This window comes from Thalia democratica, chromosome 9 (genome assembly GCF_965202585.1).
Source record: "Thalia democratica chromosome 9, ktThaDemo2.hap1.1, whole genome shotgun sequence".
NCBI classification, from domain to species: domain Eukaryota; kingdom Metazoa; phylum Chordata; class Thaliacea; order Salpida; family Salpidae; genus Thalia; species Thalia democratica.
In genome coordinates, this window is record NC_139173.1 from 3,090,756 (window position 1) to 3,111,289 (window position 20,534).

At 23.6% G+C, this 20,534-nt stretch overlaps 1 protein-coding gene and 1 long non-coding RNA gene across 2 annotated transcripts; both read left to right on the plus strand.

Annotated features, from left to right (window-relative positions):
- The first annotated feature begins 438 nt into the window (after positions 1-438).
- Positions 439-2,771, plus strand: LOC145843768 (centrosomal protein of 57 kDa-like). The gene has a single exon (XM_082950991.1). It carries the CDS (start codon positions 471-473, stop codon positions 2,247-2,249), a length of 1,779 nt encoding a protein of 592 aa, XP_082807117.1. The 5' UTR covers positions 439-470; the 3' UTR covers positions 2,250-2,771.
- An 8,478-nt stretch (positions 2,772-11,249) lies between these two features.
- LOC145844579 (uncharacterized) lies at positions 11,250-16,867 on the plus strand. The gene is made up of 3 exons (XR_014370292.1): positions 11,250-11,296; positions 11,502-11,628; positions 16,732-16,867. It is a non-coding gene; the product is annotated as an uncharacterized LOC145844579 (long non-coding RNA).
- The last annotated feature ends 3,667 nt before the right edge of the window (positions 16,868-20,534 follow it).

The following is a 20,534-nucleotide window of genomic DNA, read 5'->3' on the forward strand; positions in this document are numbered from 1 at the left end:
CCAAATGGTAAGGAAAAGTCATAAAAAACTGCTATTAGTATTATTTGCTAAATATTCACTTTTATACATCTTATACTGTACAGGATATAAAACAAAAAGAAGATATTTTATCAAAAACCCTATCTTACTTTTTATTAATTCTTATTTTAAATACATAGTTAGCAAAGCTCTGTCTTTTTATCTACAGTTCAAAAATTGCACCTTAAAGTTTACAATTTTATCATAACTAAAAGTTGTTTGTTGATATGTTATTCAATTTTAAGTGTATTAAGTAATACAATTGAAGAAAAAGTTATTGGACATGAAATAAAAATTATAATTTAAATATTTCTAAAACTGTTGATATTAAAAAAAATCCCTTTTGTAGTATGATAAAGTACTAAGTTTTCATAAAAATTGGTTTCTGATCGAAACATAATAAAAAATTACCACAGAAAATAAATTTGATGATTATATTATAACAAACACTGATGTTTAGTTCTTTTGATGATGAGTCAATTGTTTGTAAATCTTTCCAAGACTTCCACTTAAATGAGTCATTAAAAGAAACTCAACATTTGAGCAAATCTGCCAAGCATTCAAGCAGGGCTGAATCCAGCATGGGCCAAAACATTTTGTTGTCATTAAAAAAACTGCAAGACAGGCTGAATGCTCTTGATAGCGAAAAAAGCCAGTTGATTGAAGATAAGGAGAAGATTGAGTTGAATTTGGAGCAAATTAAAATTAAAACTTCTGTAGCATCATCTACCTCAAAATTATTAGAATCTGCAGAGCCTAGTGTCCATTCTACACGTAGTAGCTCCTCAAGTTTAAGCCAATCAGAAAAGTCCTTCCATCACAGCATAAATAGCCCTGCACCTGAAGTATTAAACCAAACATTCAGAACCCCAAACATTTACAACAAAACTGAAAGTCCGAGGTTTCAGAGCTTGATAACACCTGCATCAAGCAAGCAGCACCAAAGAAATGAAACAAGAGATTTCTCCATCCAACAAGACATGATTTCAGAAGGTTCAATGATGGATGACTCGTTCAAGCCTTGCCAGTTGATGCTAGAAACAAGCACTATGACCAACATATCAGCTTGTATTGATGAAAATGGCAAAATAAATGTTTGTGAGAGTGAAAAACAGTTTGAATCTGCAACAGCAAAATGTGAGATGTTAGAGAGACAACTTGAAATGTTGAGAGAAAAAGTTTGTAATGCAGAGAGAGACCGCGCTCTTGCTCTTGAAAATCAAATCAAATTGGAGAGAGAAAAAAGTAAGTTGAACATCCAGAATAGAAAAAAAGAGTTTAAAAGGGAGATGCTCACCAACCTTGAAACAAAAAACTCTGAGCTTTCACAGCAGAACAACTTGTTTGTTGAGAGGCTTGAAACGCTTAGAAAAGATTTAGAAACTGAAAAACAAGAAAGGCAAAAGCTGATAGACAGAGCTCAGGAGCTGGAAAATAGAGAAAAAGCAAGGTTGCTGTTGGATGAGTACAATATGAGGAAGATCAGCAGAACCCCACCGCCAAAGAAGGTCAGTGACAAGGAGTTCCAAAGAAAAGCAAGGAGGCAATCGAGGACAAGGTCAACTTCTCCCCACTACAGAGTGAACATCCACGATTTGCCCTTCTTGACAGGAACTTCTGCCACTAAAAGTCCTGCTTTTGCGGCTCAGATACAAAACGTGCTGTTTGACTTGAAGCTTCACAACCCGAAAGTTTGCGGCTACAAGGAAAAGGTGATGAAGAGGAAAGTTGCGAGGAAGGCGTCATCCGTGAGCAGTGGGGAGAAAAGTGATGATACAACAGAATGGGAACAGGATGTTCTGTTGGACAATTTGGAGCAAAATTTCAACAACTTCGAGGAGTTGCTGGGAAATCTCAAAGCTGAGTTTGGTGAAATTTTGGAGGAACACTGCATCTTGAAGAAACAGCTGGAGTTGTTGGGAGAAAAAAGCTCTGAGGAACTCAAGAACAAAATTTTGTCAGTCGGCAGCAAGTTAAAGGAGAAAGCGCAAATGATTGTAGCCATCAGGCAGCATCTGAAAGACCAGGTAGAACTGAACAAGAAGCTGAAGAAAGACTCAGTGACGCCCAAATTGAAGAGAGTGAAAGCTGCAGTTGTGAATGAGAGAAGTTACACAAGAAGTAACTCTATTGGCAGGCCTGGTCTGATTGCAAAGCAGAGGAAAGAAATGTTAAAGAATGTGAAGGCATTCCATCAGGAGCTGAAGAAAGATGATTTAAGTTGGGACTAAATTTGTCTGAAATGTAGCTTAAATGAAATAAATTAAATTGTTTTAAACTTATCAAACTTATAAAATTATATTTACTCAGTAAAGTTCAGAATTTTTTTTTTGAAAACTTTTGTTTTTTGTTTCAAGTTTTAAATGCATAATATATTTTGAAGCTATTTTTATTCAGCCCTGGCTTTTGTACAAACTAATTTCTTAAACTTTTGCTTTTATTACTGTATTTGCTGCATTTATATTTGTATTTACATTAGTTTATTTACATTCTTATTGTGATTCTACATGAAGCTTTCTCTTTTTATTAGTATATACACACAATTAAATTCAGGTTTACAACTTTTGCACATTTTAACCAGTTTTATACAAAATTTTAAGCAGTTTATTTAGATTTTTAATCTTGTGCCAATTATTTGAGATTTATTCCAACTTATTTTGAACTAAAAAATGGCCAGTATATGAAGCTTTTGACTAATACTTTTCTACAGAGTTTCAGTTTATTGTATCAAGCAAAATTCTATCAAAGTATTTGCCGGTTGATTGAAGTAAGTGTTTAATTTAAATTTTTTTAATACATTTAAGTTTTTGTTTTTTTCTAAAACTAAAACTTTTTTCTAACTAAATTTCTGTACAGGCAAACATGCTTAAATTTTTAATAGCCAATATATTTTAGCAACTATCACAACATTTATAGTTACTCCTTACTTTAATTATTCATATTTGTTTTAATAGATAGACTCAATTCATTAACTGAAATACAAGCTACAAACTTTTTTTTGTGGAAAAATTACCCTATTTTACAGATATTTAGTTTTCTGTATTTGTTTAATACATTTGTACAATGAATGGTGTTATATCAATATAGACAAATATTTTTTTTACAAAAATTAACATTATTACTTTTTTCAAAGCTTTAAGTACTAGGTATATGATACTTTTTAAAGTTCATAAAAAATTGGTCAAGGCCATTTTTCTTTAATAATTTTAGTATTGACTTTCAATAAGAAATCTCTGAAACTTTCAAACTTTGATTTCTTATACTTCAAAAGTTACTTTGAGTTTAAAATAGGGCAAAAAGTAACTGGTAGTTAAGCTACTAATATATAAAATAAATCTTTAAAAATTTAACTCTCCTTATCGATTTTATTATGAGATGTAGAAAGTTTTATACTAAATTTTAGGGCAGGTATCTACTAATTATAAATCTTTGACTTACTACTTATATATTTTTAAACTTGAAAATAACTTGTTCAATTTTTTTAAAATTTTTTTATTATTCATTATGATAAATTAGCATAATTGAATAGTGAGTAACAATTAAATGATCCTTATATTTGGGGCGGGTCAAATATGCACAACAACACTTTTTCATAGTTTGTTCTTAGTTTTGCAAAGGGGTCTTTTTGCACAAACGGTCAATTTTGCACAAAAGAAAATAAAAGATAAAATTACCAACCTAGGGTTAGGGGTATCAGTGATAGTAAAAATAAATAAATAATAAACAATTACAAATACGTAAATTTCATGCAAAAGTGTCCCTTGGTGCATTTTTGACACCTACCCTTTTATATTACACTTTTTCATAATTGTTACGTTACTTGGAAAAAGCTGCCAATCCCTAATATTTAAAAAAAACTGTGACCAATTTTCTTAAAAACATAAATAAAAAGTATATCTCAGTATTTTTAAGCTAAAATCTAATGTTGAAGCAGTATTTCTGAAATAATTATTTTTTTCTTCCAAAATAATTATGAAAAATAATTAAGAAAAAAAGACTTAAATTTAAAAAATCAGTACAGAAAATTATTATTTCATAAAGAGAAGACTGAGAAACACATGATTTCTAAAAGTCTTGAACATGTAGTTGAAGATTTTATTTTAATTATTTTTTTTATTGCTTTTTTAGTTTGATCTTTTCATCAAAGTATCGATTTTTACCTTGCATATCTCAAAAGTTACTTATTTTTAAATAAATAAAAATAGCTCATACATTTTTTAATTAAATATCTACAAAATGGTTATGTCCTATTTTTCACCTTTATTGAAATTGTAGTTGTTTTTAAGGAGTAATTGTATTAAATTAAAATTTTTATTCTAGACTTTAATAATAATTAGATATTAAACATTAATATATAGTCTTGGTTACACTCCACACATTCTACTGTTTTAGCTTTATATATTTTATAGTAAAATTTATAAACTTTGTTCTTATAGTATACTGTCTTTTTTATCTAAATTAAAATAAATTTTCATTTTACGAAAACCATTGTAAATAATTTTAAAATTTTTATTTAGTTAATTCAAAAATATTTCAAAATTTATATTAATATAAATAACTAAGTATTGCTAAAATTCAAGTTGCAACTTATGAAATAATTTTTAAATGTAGTGTTGACCTTATCTTTGTATTAACATAATTTAAGACTAATTATAAATAAAAAATTAAAAGTTTGTTATGATTATTCAAGTTAATATAAAGTTTAATAACATATAAACTCATAATTATTTACATTTTTATAACTCTTCCTTGCATAATTATAACTTTTAATAAATCTCTATGGTCTTAAAATTCAAAGATTTTAGATTTTAATTGAATTTTACTTATTTTCCTTTTTACATGTGATTTTTAACTTTCAATTACTTATATTAAAAGTTTTCTATATTTATTTTACCTAGAGAGATAAATAGTTTTATTTTAATATTTAATTTATAATAAAATTTTATTAAAAACTCATTTTCATAATTGCCCATTTAACAGAAAGTTTAAAAATAATTACCTTTTTTGTAAAACATGCCCTTTTACTAGTTTTAGTTTTTCTTCACCTTACTAACTATTGCCCACCAATAGCCAAAATTGTACCCATAATGCTATATACCAAATTATAATATGTTAAAGAAATTACTAAAGGTTTGAAAAAATCACAACATTTAATAAACATTTTATAAACTTACTCGCCAAAAAATTAAAATATAGATAGAAATTAGCACCCAGGTTTTTTTAATTTAAATTTTCTGTTTAATAAAAGGAATATTTTGACTTAAGACCTCCATACTTCACTAAACATTTTTGAACTCAGGTAAACTTATAATTGTTAAGTATTATATACTAAAATTATCTTCAAAAAACTTATTTTATTCTTATAAGAAAACATCCATTTCTTATATTATTTTTACTAGCATATTACCAAACTTATACTTTAAAGTTATATATATGTACAATTAAAATTAAACAGTCATATATAATATACTTAGTATGCAACATATTACTTTTATGCAAATTGTTGACTCTTTGATCTAGTTTGTATGAAAGTTTTTATTAAGATGTACTTATAATTTAATGTTCTTTTTCCACAAAAATATATAAAACTTATATATCTTGTATTTTACAGGCTCTTAGTTTTCAACAACAATTAGTTTTTGATTATGTTCTTGAGGAAAATATAACTTTTAAACGAAGTAAGGTTAGTTCTTTACTTGTTGAGTTTTTTATTTAAAAATACCAATATAGTTAAATTATGTTATGTGTTAACTTTTATTATTTAAATTTCCAGATAAAAAACAACTGTTTTCTTTATAGAGTTAATTTAGTTATTATAATTATTAGTAAATAATTAGATTTTGTGCTACCCTTGTACATGTAACTAGGTTGCTACTGTAATTTATGTTTTATTAAAATATTTAATGGGATAATTTGGTATTTGCATTGTATTTTAAATAAAAATTTTGAAAATCGTTATTTTTACATAACTAATAAAGCTACCAGTTACTCTTTACGGCTTGTTGAAATTCTAAATAACTTTTACAATATAAGCGTTCAAGTTAGATTTATAGTGGTTTCTCAGAGTAATTTTTAATATTATATTTTACTATTTTTAATTTTTTACAATATAAACATTCAAAGTTAATAGGTTCTTTATGGAAGGCGCTAACTAAAAAAAAAAGATTCACTAAAAATCTGTCTCCTCCTTCAGTTTTTGAGCAATTGTTTTAAAACTTTTTCAGAGTAATCTTCAATAGTTTTGCACAATGTTAAGGAGCAGATTTTTAAGTTTTTGTATAAATTAAAAAAAACATAATAATATATTTTTTATCAAAAATCTTTTTCCTACAAGTTGTTTTTGATATTGAAATGAACTTATCCTACAAAATTGAAATAAAATAATTTAAAATGATGGAGGATATAGATTTATAGTGATTTGTCAGAGTAATTTTTATTAAGTTTTGAACAATTTATAAGAATCAAATTTTTTAGCCTAAGTTTTTTTTTAAGAAAAATAATAAAACAAGTTTTGGGTAGGAGTCTAATATGCTCAAAGAGACACTTTTGCACGAAGGGTCAAATATGTACAAAAACGCTTTTGTACAAAGACACTTTTGCTCAAAGGGTCTATTTTTCACAAAGGGACATTTTTGCACAAAGACACTTTTGCAAAGGTTGAAAATTTTTTAGTTTTTTTATTATCACTATTAACACTAACCCTTACCCTCAGTCGGTATTTTTTTGTTTTTTTATAATAAATTTTTGTTTTTTCTTGTTATTTTATTCAATTAATAATTTTTATTTAGTAGTTTTATAAGTCTTTTTTATCACTGTTACCTCCAACCCTTACCCTCGGTTGGTAACTTTTTTTTTCTCTAGTTTTTTTTTTAAATACTTTTTTTTGTTCTTTAGTTCTACTATCACTGTTACCCCTAACTCTTGCCTTTGGTCTGTAACTTTTTTATATATTTAATTTATTTTTTATTTTATTGTTTTTTTATTACTTCTTTTTTCTTTTTACTTTATTTGTTTTTTTTTTACTTTTTTGCAAAAGTGACCCTTTGCGCAAAAGTGTCTTTGTGCATATTTGACCCGATCCCTAATTTTTTATATGTTTATTTTTTCAAAAATCTGCTTTCACAAAATGTTTGTAATCTCAAAAAGAACATTTCCTGAATTTTTTCAAAATTCTAAAAACATGGGCTTTGAAAACTATGGTTCTGGTATACTATCAAAATCCACCCGAGTTCAAAATCCACCCAATTTTTTTTTACATTTTCTTTATTAAGTAATTTTTTTTTGAATTTTTGTTATTTATTTTTTATTAATTTTTCACTATCACTGTTACCACTAACTCTTACCTTTGTTCGGTAAGCGGTTCTCAAATTTGACTGGGTGGATTTTGAACACTGGTGGATTTTGAACGTGTCCCCTTAATTCCATACAGTTGTACGAGATTTTTTCATTAAACTGGTTGTATATCATAAAACTAGTCATAAATAAATTAATTTTTGTGCCATAAAAAGTATTCTATAGTATATACTGTAAGCTTTCAAATAAGGGACAATGTTGTTTTTAGTAAAAGAATATTGGACCTGCACTTAATAAACAAAAATGGGGCCAAAATCCTGATGAACTAGAGTTAGAAATTTATAAACTTGAAATTAAATAAAAGTTATTAGTTTCAAAGTTGAAGTAAAATGTATCAAAGTAGTTGATCTAAAAAGTTGTTGAAGCTAAATAAAAAAGTTCCCACTGAAACAAAAGTGATTTTAGATTTAAAAATGAGGCATAGTTATTTTAACTGTTTCTGTTTGTTTTTAACAGCTTCATAGTTGTGAAATGTAAAGTATTTACTATTTTTAAAATGAGTATTTTTACTTAGTATTTATACTTTTTAAATTTTCTTTAGGGTTTTTTAAATTATTATAAAAATTTATAGTCTGATTTCTGTAACTAAAATACGGTTATCAACCTCGCATATTGCAAATTGATCTTATTTTATAGAGGTTAATCAAAGTTTTCACTAATTTTTTACCCTTACAAAGTTCAAAGTATTTTTTGAAAAAGGGATCAAAACACAATAAAAAGGCATAAAAATAGGTTTCTAATAAAAGTACATCTTTCCTTTGTTTCTAAAACAGTCTTCTTTAAATTTTTACAGTTAACTTTTAAATAGTTTTAAAAAAGTCATTGCAAGATTTGATAAGGTTTTGAAATATTTTTATTTGGATTAGTTTATTAAACTCCAACATTTATTTTATAGTATTTAAGGAATTTATATTAAAAGTTTGAAGTCTATAGTCTGAAAAAAAAGTTAAACTTTTAGTATTTTATCAAACTTTAGAAAAAGTTGACAAAAGAAAAAATTTAAATTGTACTTTTGCATCAAAAAGTAAAAAAAAACATTTATCTCATAAGTCAGTTTGAGTTTTTATATACTTATTTACTTTAAAAACAAACTTATAGTTCATACTTTAATCTTTCATATAAAAGTAATTGTTATTTTTTGTCAAAAAAACATTAGTTTCTAATTTTAGTGTCATTTAAATTTAGTCTTGCAAAAAACCCTTGAAGTAACACTTTTCTATTTGCACAACTTCAGTTGGAAACGGAACTTTTTAATTAGGTTTCAATTTCATCAAATTTTTTATGACACTTTTAAAAGATCTTTTCTAGTTGTGGTTTCACTTTACCAGGGCCAAGATAGATACCCAGGGGGTCACGAGCAGCAATTAGGCCCGAGGGGGGCCATGCGGTCATAGTTTGAAACTTACACTAGACAGTCTGGTGTTGCCAATAAAGAGCAAAAAATAAGGTCTTAGGTGTTGTTATTGGTAATTTTGAAACTTACACTAGATGTTCTGGAGTTGCTGATGAAGAGCAAAAAGATAATGTCTTAGGTGTTTTTAATGGTAGATTTTTGAGTAGTCTTGTTGGGGGGGGGAGGGGTCATAGCTTTTTTTATTTCTTTAAAGGGGGCTATTTGAAAAAAAAAAAAGGGAAACCATGCACTAACAGTTACTGTTAACCAATTTTTTAAAATATGTTTATTCTACGGTTTTAGTTTATTAATCCATAAAAATACTTGTTGTCATTTTTTAATTTTTCTACTTTTAGTTTAGATATGATATATAACAACTTATTTAAACCAATGAGTATGATAAATATGGAATTTTCAAAAAGTTATCAGGTTAAAGCCATAAATAGCTTAACTTTATTTATATAAAATAAAAAGTGACCTCGTTTTAAAAGCTTAAGTATATTATAAAAAAATTCTTTTTATATTATATTAAAATATTCAATAACTTTTTTGATATATAATCTGTTTTGTAAAAATCAGTTTTTTACTGTATTTTTGAAATAATCTTAAAATAAATTTTCCAAAGTTACTTCAGAAATTTACTTTTTTCAGTAATTGCTTTTTTACAATATTGTTAGCAAAATTTTGAAAACTTTTTATTAAATCACAAAAAAAAAATAGTGAACAAAAAAATTTCAAAAATTGATTTTTATATTGATTGAAAAAAATCGTTTTAGTAGTAAAAAGTGAATTGTAGCTTACTTATGCCTGTAAAACTCCCTAAACAGGTCTAAAACAGGAGTCGGCTGGCATTTAGTGATCGCAGACCAAGTTTTAGAAATTAAAATATTTGCAGGCTGTAGTTTCTGTTTTTACTTTCAATAACATACCCAAAATGTCTAGTGTAAGTTTCGAACTTCCTTAAGTTCAATTTAAGACCTTTTTTTTCTTCTTAATTTAAACTTGAAAAATCTAGTGTAAATTTCAAACTTCCGATAAAATTTTCCTGAGACATTTTTTTAAGCCCTTCACTTCCAACCTCAGAATATTTAGTGCATGTTTCAACATCTTTTTTGGACTGCAGTTTGCTGACCCCTAGTCTAAAATGAGTTCATAAATTAAGTATATTGTAATAATGGGAATACTGTTGTAAACATTAACTTTTTTTTTTGTTGAAAAATCAAGGTTTTTACTACTTCATAAAATCATCTTTTAATTTGTTTCATTAAATTAGTCCCTAAAGTGCTTATTAGATACTTTTTTAAATAGAAACATGTTCATCTCACCCTTATTAACAACTGTTGCTAATTATCGGTGCATTTCTAATATTATCCATCTTTTGAGTCCATTGGCTGTAAGCTATTATTTTTGCCAAAGTCATAAAAATTAAATTGATTAAAAATAAATTATCTCTTTATTTTTTGCAATTGTGCATTTATGTTTAATTTCTTTGTTATCAATTAAATATACTTGAAAGTTTGTGTACCCATATACGTTTTCATTTTACTCTTAATGAAAGGTGGTAGTTTTTATACAAATCAAACACCAGTTGAAGTTAAATAAAGAATAATAGTAATGAGTTTTTTTTTACTATTATTACGTTGTTAAATAAAACTATACCATAGATGTGTTTTCATTTGAAGATATTACTTATTTAACACAAAATGTTTTATTACTTTAATTTATTAGGGGGAGTGTTTTTAAAATAAGTTATTAATGTTTGGTTTTATATCACAATTTTAGTATAAGATACTTTTTGTTTACTTAATTTATTTAGCCTTAATTTGTGTTCCTTGTTGAAAATTATGTTAGTGTTCCAGGTATGACTGATATCTATGAGTGCTAAAAGAGGGTCATTATTGTATAAATAAAGTTTGTACAAATTTTATATGAAGCTTTTCTTTGTTAAAGTATAAAAATAATGTAAAAGGTACTTTTAAAAAATCATATTGTGGGGTTTTATTGTATAATATTCTTAACAATTGACTAAAATTTATTTTTTTTAAGTTTTTCAAACTTCAAATTTTCATAAAATAAAATTATCAAAAATAAATTATATGTAACTAATAAATCTTAAAATTAATTTATAATGAAAATCAATCAATAACTGAGATTTTTTTTTAATGTAAAAAAGGTTATTTTTCAAAAATATTTTCTAAGTAAATACATTTCTTTCACTATGAGTTTTGTTTTAAATTGAATATTTATATTAGTTATTAACTTATACTGTGAAAATTTTGAAAATAAAGCTTTAAAAATATATAAGGATAAAATAGTTTTTGTGTGAAATATTATTTTTACTTTATTATTTTGCGCTTTTCATAAAGAACTTATTGAGCTAATTCGGTCACTTATATTTCAACAGTTACTTTGAATTTGGTTACGCGGTGAAAAAATTCTGATAGCTCACCAAAATAACACCAACTTGCTAAAATCAAGCCTTAAATTTTGATCTGATTTGAGCATTTGTTTACTAATTTGTATCTTAAAAAGGTATCAAAGCTTCAAAACTGTTTTGTAATTTCTAGAGTTCTACATAATTTTGTCAACAATTTTAACTTACTTTATAAACCTATTACAAGTAGTTAGAGGTAAATACTAATTTTTTGTAAAGTACTTTTTATATTAACTTATACTTTTTTGCTTGAAAATAATGACAATGCTATAAAAACTTAAGTTATTTTTTTTAATATTTTAGGTTGATATCACCGTGTCAATGTATTAGTTAGTTTGAACTGATAGTGTGAACTACAATGTATCAAGATGTTCACCTATATATTAGTCTGAAGATGGTTGGTCGTTATGGATGTCGATATTGGCAATAAGTAAGAATTTGGATATTTTAATTTAAAAAGTTGAGTTTTTAACACTTGAAAAGTTGTGTTTATTGCAGTACTTGGTATAAACAAAACTTATTTGTAATTTGAAATTTTTTATGGTTTGTAAGCAAAAAACTTGTAAAGCGTATTTAAAAAATTTTAGTTTAGAATAAAATTTCTTAAATAAATTAGATATTAGTATAATTTAAATTTATTAAACAATGTAAATTCAATCTATAAAACTGATTTGTACTTATATAATTGTTCTAATTTGTTTAATAATTTTAATTTAATATATGTGTCTTATGTTTATGTTTAAAACTATAATTTCTACTAGAATAAATTGTGGAAAAAAAGCAATACTATCAAAATATAAAAAAGTACTTTATTTCAAACTTAAATTGTTCATAAGGTAAAAGAAAATTTAAGTTTTTAACACGATTTTTCTACAAGATATTTGCCGCACAGGAATACAAAATTTGGCATTTATTCAGTATTTTGTAATCTAATTTTATTCTTTAACAACACAAGCTAAATTAGCACAAAGTTTTTTATAATATTATTCATTGTAAAATTATTCTATTTTTGTAAAAACTTGTTCTGTGTAAAGTTTAATAAATATGAGAGTCATTGTTTCATTTAATTGACAGAAATTGGATTGCCACTTAAGTTTTTGTTAACTTTATATGTTGTTAGTTCGAATTTTCAAGAGAATATTAAATGTTATTAGTTTATTATAAAAAAAAACATTTTACTAAAATAGTGCTTAGTATAAGCAAATATATTGTCTATTTGTTTTTATACTAAAACTAGAAAACTTTTAATTGTTTATTGTAGTATTATTTGAGAGAAACTTAATAAACATTAACTAGATATTGAAAATAAAATGAGTCTTTATAACTTGTGTGAATGTAATGTTTTACTTCTATTTAATTTTTTTCCACATTGTTTAGCATACAGTGTACAATGACACACATCATTATATTTACAAATTAATATAGAAAATATCAGTTGCTTTTATTTGATATTAGTCCTAGTTGATATGTGGTGTTCCTAGTCAGGCAAAATTGAAAAATATTTAGACAGGTTTTATTTATATGATATGTTGTTTTCATGATGAAAAATAAAAAGAGTTTAATTATAGTTTTAATGTTTGTGACTAATTCAAAACGGTTGAAAAATTATGTTTTATTTACATTATATCAAAACTTTATAATGTTGAGTATTTTTATTCGTTACATTGTTTTTGAGATTCGGTAGTTTGGAAGTTTTAATAAAAATTTAATACTGAAGTTAACTGTTTTGTTTTTTACAAACTCAATAAAAACTTACAAAAAATATTTTTTATTTGGTGAGTTTCCTTTTAAATATTCACTGTATATGTTTTTAAAGTTTTATAAAATTTTGTTTGTAATATTATACTTTAAGAATAAAAATTAAGCTTGTTTAGAAAATATATATTTCTAAAGATTTCTTTACTTATGAAATTAAATTTTGTTCTATTTTTATTTTAACTTAATTTTAAGGTCATAAAAGGGTCAACGTATTAAAAAAAACATGGACTCTATTATGAAAGTTTAAAGCATGAGATATGATTTTTTTATTAATTTAATTAATTTGATTTCTAATTTAAGTTTCGTGAGAAGTTTAAGATTCAAAAGTTACAAAACACAATTAAAATTAAAAAATCACAAAGTGATAAGTTTAAGAATTGAGAAACACATTAATAAATAATTATCAATTTTCTTAGGAACTAGATATTTTTCTAAAAAATTTCTTATTATTCTTATTCTAAAAATATATCTAAATTTTTTATCTCGTATGATAGGGACTTATATATTTTATTATAAATTTCAAAATATATTTTGAATTTCTAAAGCAAATATGATTATCTGATATAAAACTATCAAAAATATATCAATTTGTAAAGGTGGACCCCCTATGGTCTTAACACTAACTTTTAAACCAATGTTTCTAAATAACTATATTAGTAAAAGTTAAGTTTTACAAAGTTAGCTAAAATTTTATCTACGTTATACAATTTGTTATTCCATAAAAAAAACATATCTTTTAAAATAAAATATTTTTTGTCTTTTGTCCTTACATAGTATTTACCCAAAAAACTTTGGTAGTTTTACTCAAAAAATAACTTGCTTCTGAAACACCTATAAATATTTGTTTTCAAAAATAGCTAAATTTGCAAAAATACTTAATTTTACAATATGTACTAACATTGTGTTAAGTTTACCTATAAACAAAAGTCAAGATTGACTAATATTTTTAAGTCTTACGGTGATACTGGCATCCTTTAAAAATAAGAATAACCTCTTTTAATATAAAAGTTTTACTATAAATGTTTTTGATAAACAATCTCGATATCTTTAAATGACTTGTTTTTTAAAATATGATTTTTCAAAGAATAAGTATTAGTACATTAGGGAAATTGTTAAGTTGAGCACTTTTTAAGTTTTAAAATGGGTGAAATCAAAAAAAAAAGATGTTTAGATAAATGAAGTAGAACAACCAAAACCATAATCTTTTATATAAAATTATAAAGACACAGAACATTTTTATTTTAATTATTCTAAGTTGTTTGTTTCTAAATAAATACTTATATAATTTCAATTCTATCTACACAATATTTCAATTTTTCAATAACTAGATTAAGTTTTTAAAGTAAACTATAGTTTATTAGACTTTATTCAAAAATAAAAGACCTAAGCTACTATTAGGTACTAGAATGTCAAAATTTGTCTAAAAATTGTACGAATTCAATGTAAAATAACTTTAATTCAGAATCAAGACGTAAACGTTCCTTATCAATATCCCGTATTTGTGATATATATCACTAAAACAAAAAAATATGTTTTTTTTTTTAATTTAACTTAGAATGCAAATTAACTTTTGTAAGTAAAAACAGATCCTAATAGTTTACTAATTTATTCAAGAAATTTGTTTTATTAGGCTATATGTTAAGTTGTTCTTTATATAAGAATTTAATTTGTAGTGTATTTAAATTAAATGATTTCGTAACTAGTTATATAGCCAGTCATTAAGCTGTATTCAAATAGATATTTATTCAATTAAGTATGTAAATATATTTGTTTAACATTCAAAAATTATTTTAGTTGTAGTTTTATGATATTAGTTTAATAATTCTATGGTTTTTAATTCCAAAAAGAATTCGAATATTGTAACAATAAATTTCAAAATCATTTGAAATTGAGCAATTTGTATGTTTACAATAATCGGAGTCAATTTTTAAACCTAATGATTTATGGATTAATTTATTTGACAGTACTAAAACCGTCACATATAGTTAATTATAAGAACATGCATTAATTTTTATTAAATCAGACATAAATATATCAAGTATTTAGCTGAAAAACAGTTTTCTGAAGGTCAACTTGAGCTATCACTTTTTATGCAAATACAACAACAAAAATTTGTACTAAAATATAGAGTTCAAATGGTTTTGAACATTACAAAACAAATTTGTTTATTTTGGTATAAAAACGTTAGTTTTCCACATTTTAAACTTGTATACTACTATTTTTGTATTTCTATTTTTATATTTAAAAGTTACAAGTAAAAACTTACTTAGGTTTAATGTTTGGTTTAGTAAATTATACTAGTTTATTTGAAATACAACTAAAATCAATAAAGTTTTAGTTTAGCATAATTACTTATAAAATAAACTTAAAATGCACATAAGTTAGGATACTTTTATTAACAACTATTTTTATTCACAGTAAAAATGTTTGTACTACTGGGAGATGAGCACATTTTAGAAAAAAAGCATAAATAACTTGATTTAATTATTTATAAGTAGATTTAATTTTATTTACATTTTAAATTATATATAAGTTTACATTTTTATTTTAGTAACTAATATACTTCTAAAATTTTGCTGTCTTTTTTTACTCTGTATAGTTTTTGAGAGGCTTTGATTTTTTGCTCCTTGTTACTCAAACTTATCAATGTGGCCCTTTGTACTTTGAAAAATTAGTTCTTTATAAATTAAACTTTATTAAATTTCTACATATGTTATAAGTAAAATTTTGATTTTATTAACTTATGCTCATAGTTATTTAAATCAATTTAGTATTTTGTTTGTTATAGTATTTTGATCTAATAGCTTATCACTAAGCTTCTTAAGAATAATTATTAAAAAAGATGTTTCTATAATTCTTAACGTTCATAATTTTTTTAATAAAACACTATTGTGCTTAACACATTTGTTCTTGTTAAGTTGAAAAGCTCATTTTAAGTACTTTTTGATAAGAAGCTCTTAAATTAAAATATATCTGATTAGTTTATTAGACATCTTTCATGTAAGCATGTCAATTTGTAGTTCATTTCAAACACACAAGAATATATTTTATCGATTTTGAAAATTAAATCCCTTTTATTGCTTTGTAAAAAAGTTTACTCTTAAAAAGCTGTGTTAAAAATTGCTTAAAGTAAACTGGAATTGTTTTTTAAAGTTCTTGATTTAAAAATTAAAAACAAATTAAAATCTTGATGTAGATTTTTATAATTTATATTTTGTAAAAAGTTAAGTTTAATGTGGTTTCTTTTTGAAATTTTTAAAACTATTTTCAGCATAATAGTTCAAAAATAAACTATTCTGAGTTTCTTTACTTTTAAAATTTTTGTTTTTAATTTTTAAGATGTTTTTTTATTTTATTGCAGCCTTTTTAAATGCAGCAAAATATATTTGATTCTGATATCATATTGTTTTAAAACCTTTAATTTTATACCTTATCGATTTATAATTGATTTTTATTAGTTTAAAATCCATGATAAACTAGCTACAAAAAGTCCCTGTTATTTCTGATAAACAGAACAATAAATTACTTAGTTAACTTAGTTAGATGTTTGTTAGAAATAACAGTAATTAAATTTTATTTGATCTATATTATTTGTCGGTTTAATTATTTAATACATTTATCAAACTAAATGTATTAAAATTTTGAATTTAATAAATTTTGTGTTCAAGCTACATAGTGTGAATCTCAAATTATTTAGGGTATTTGTATATTTTAGTTTTTTTAAGTACATATGTTTGAAAATATTTTGAAAAAAAAAACTTGGTTGTTTTTTCAGGTTTCTGAGCGCATGAAATTTCATTTACACAAGTGTTGAATTAGGAAAGGACACTAAAGGTAAAAGTAAAAATATTTGATAAAACTTTTTTACTTGTACTTCACTTAAACAGTTGTTTTATTGTATATTAAAATAAAATTTTATAGTTTAAACACACATTATTTTAAATTTATTCACTCATACATTTCACACTTATGGCATAGGGAAGTCAAGATTTTTTTCAAATATTCTTATTGGATAATCAAGTGAATGTCTAAGAACAAACTATAAGACACTTATTAAAGGATACGAAAGCAATTATTTTTTGTAAAGTTTATTTATACAGTCGTACAGACTATCTTTTATTTTATTTTCTCAGACATTTAAAACCTCACTATTTTTTTCAGGTAGAGACCTAAGTTTTTCAGAAACAATCTTTAAATTATTTAAAGGTTTCTTTTTTAAATTATCAACATATTGAAAAATAAAAATTTTAAGATATATAAAAGAAGATTGAATTTTCAAAAATGAAAGTTTAAAATTAAAAAGAAAAGCTGTTGAATGACTTAATATTACTAATATTCTTTGAATTTAAAGTTGTTTCGAAATTCAATAGAAAATATATAAAGCTTGCTTTAAGGAGCCTATTGTACTCACTGTATTAGATTCCATATTCTCGAAAATTGTTTTGAATCTTTTTAAAAGCATTAGATAGATAATAAAAAGTTCTACAAATTAACACCAATTTGTAAAAAAACATGGCTGACACATATATGGTCTTAAGTTATAAATTCAGGGTTACCAAAAAACCTGAAATCCTGGAAAAACCTGGAATTTGACAATTTAGACTCAAAAACTTGGACTTGAGAAATTTTGAAAAAAAAAAACTGGAAAAGCCTAGAATTTTAAACAATTTTTACATGTTAAGTAGTAAAGTTTCGATTTGAAACAAAAAATCTATGATATAGATAAAAACTTTTTGTCACCATCAAAGAATTTTATAATTAAAAAACACATTTAAATTAGCTTTACAGTATTTTTTAAACTTAGACTTAGTTATAAACTAAAATAGACCCAAAAACGTGTACTTTTTAAAAACTGGAAGAAATTTTGAAAACCTGGAGAAAATTTGCCAAAAACATTTGGTAACCCTGTCAATTTTTAAAATTAGTTTTAATTTATTCTGAGTTTCAAAGATAAATTTTATAATATATTTTTTCGTTTTTTAGTATCTTTTATCAATATTTATAACACATTTTGATTGTATGATTACAACTTTTTTTTTCCACAAAATTAAACTACCAAAAATCCTTCTTATAGCATCTAAAATTTTATGTTAATTATTAGTGAGTATATTTTTGCACAATGTTAATTTATTGGTTTTTAAAACTTTCTTACAACAAATATTTTATATTTCAAAGTTATTCTATACTAAATGTTGTAAAAAATTTCTGCCACAATAAGATCCTTTTTTTTTTAAAGTAAACATTGACTTTTGAATAAAAGCTTCAATTACAAATTCTAAGTTTGTTTTTTTTGAAGAAGAGTTTCAATTATTTTTTAGGCTATAGTCATTTTTGTAAAAAGGTTCCAATACAAACGTATGAATCTAAATTATTTCATACAATTTTCTCAGAAATTTAAAAATTTGCTTAAAATCTATCTATTTTATTGCATTCTGCGCTAAACTTTTCAGAAATTGTTCGTTGCAATAATTATAAAAAAATTTCAAAACAAAAAATTTATTTTTTAGAACTAAGATAAAAGATAATTTGGTTTAAAAACGATTCTAGCAAATTTTCATAAATTTTATTTAGAATTAAAAGTATTTAAAACATTTTCCATAATTTTAGAACCACACATTTTTTTAAATAAAATATTCTTTTCTGCTATTTCAATTTGGTCCTTCCATTACTAACCAAATAAAATCTCAAAGTTGAATCGTGTATTTCTTAAAAACTAATTTGATTTTTTTGATAGTAAAAAGCAGCTAGTAGCTTCGTTGTTAATAAACTAAAAAGATCTAAAATATATATTATCCCCCCTCCCCTATAATCTTAATTAAGTATATTGCTTAATTGTTTTTTAATTTGAAATTGCAAATTTATTTTTAAAATGTTATATCTTTATATAACAATTTTTTTTTATAAAAATATTTTAATTAAATTTTCAGGCTATAAAAAGTGGTTTGAAAAATACTTTTTAGATTTCATAAAAGTAAGTATATGGTATGTTTCAATCATCAGTTCAGTAGTATAAAAGTTTTTTTTATTATTAAGTATTTATTTTAAACTACCTATATGAGTGATAGAAAAATAGTTTTAAACGTGAAATTATGGGTTGAGATTTATTAAATATCCATAATTAATGTAACAAAAATACTAAAAACAATCTTTAGAAAGTTAATTTAACTTTTTGCTACCTTTATGTATCATAAAAATTGTCTTATACGAAGAATTAAAATACTTTTTTTGTTCAATTTCATAACCATAAGTTAGTTTTAGTTATTTTTTTTAAACATTAGTTAAATTTAAAAAGAACAATAAAATAAGTTATTCTACCAAGTATTAAAGCAAACTGCGATTAAGAAAATAAATTATATATTCTCGTATTTATAATAAACTTTAGTTTTTTTTATAGAAAGTATAAAGTTTTGATGTGTATGTGTATTTATCTTAAATATTATTTTTAAATGTTTTAAACAATTCTCACGTTTTATATTATTTTAAAAAACATTTGAAAAAAAACACTTTGTTTTGTAAATGTTCTAAAGAAATGTTTTCAAGAATTTATATTTTTTTAATGTTATTTAAATGTCGTCAGTAGCAAAACACATGTTTCCGACAAAATTGTGATATTATGACGTAATTATCGTTAGAATACCTTGTGATGTTCAGTAAAGTAATTCAATTGTTAAATATATTGATTTAATTGTTAAATATATTGATTTAATTGTTAAATATATTGATTTAATTGTTAAATATATTGATTTAATTGTTAAATATATTGATTCAATTGTTAGGTATGTTGATTTAACATATACTGTTTTAGAATTATTTTTTTGTAGGAAATACTAAAAAACTAAAAAAATTATTAAAATTATTTTATAAAGAAATATTAAAATGAGTTTTTTTTTATGTTCATGTTTAAAAAAAAATTAAAGTGTTTGTTAAAAATTGAAAATGATACATTATTTAATTAAAAAATACAAATTTTTACAAAAGTTTGAATTTTTGTAAGCTAAAATCGGGATCAAACAGAAGTCTATATTTTAGCTTGAAACGACAGGTGATGAAAATTTTATAAATAATTATTTATGTAGTATTTACTAAATATTTATTTACTTTTTTAAAGTACATTTACAAACATACTGAAAGTTTAAGTCAAGTACGGTGTTAATAAAATATTTAAATTTATTTTTTGATACAAACTTACAGTGGTCCGCTAGTTTTTTTAACCTTTACTTTTAACTTTACCTTAAACTTTACTTTTTTTGCTGAGTAAAGGAAATAGTTTTTCAATATTTTAAATTTATATAAAAAACTTGTGAGGTTTTTGTACACAGAATCGTTAAATTTTTTTTGAGCTATTCGTGTTTAATAAACGTGTTAATCATACTATACTAACTTAAATATATGCAATCTAGAACATTGAATTTTTTTTTTTGAACTAAATTTTTAATTTTTTTTTTTGTATATAAATTTATTTACAAATACCAAACTGACAGTAAAAGTTGGTAAATTTTAATATATAAATTAATTTTAAACTTTAAAATATGTTTTTTCTATTATCTCAACCCAAAAAATATCTTATTAAACTTTTTT

Coding starts and splice junctions, on each gene's coding strand:
- LOC145843768 (XM_082950991.1), top strand. CDS start 471: ATGTTTAGTTCTTTTGATGATGAGTCAATTGTTTGTAAATCTTTCCAA.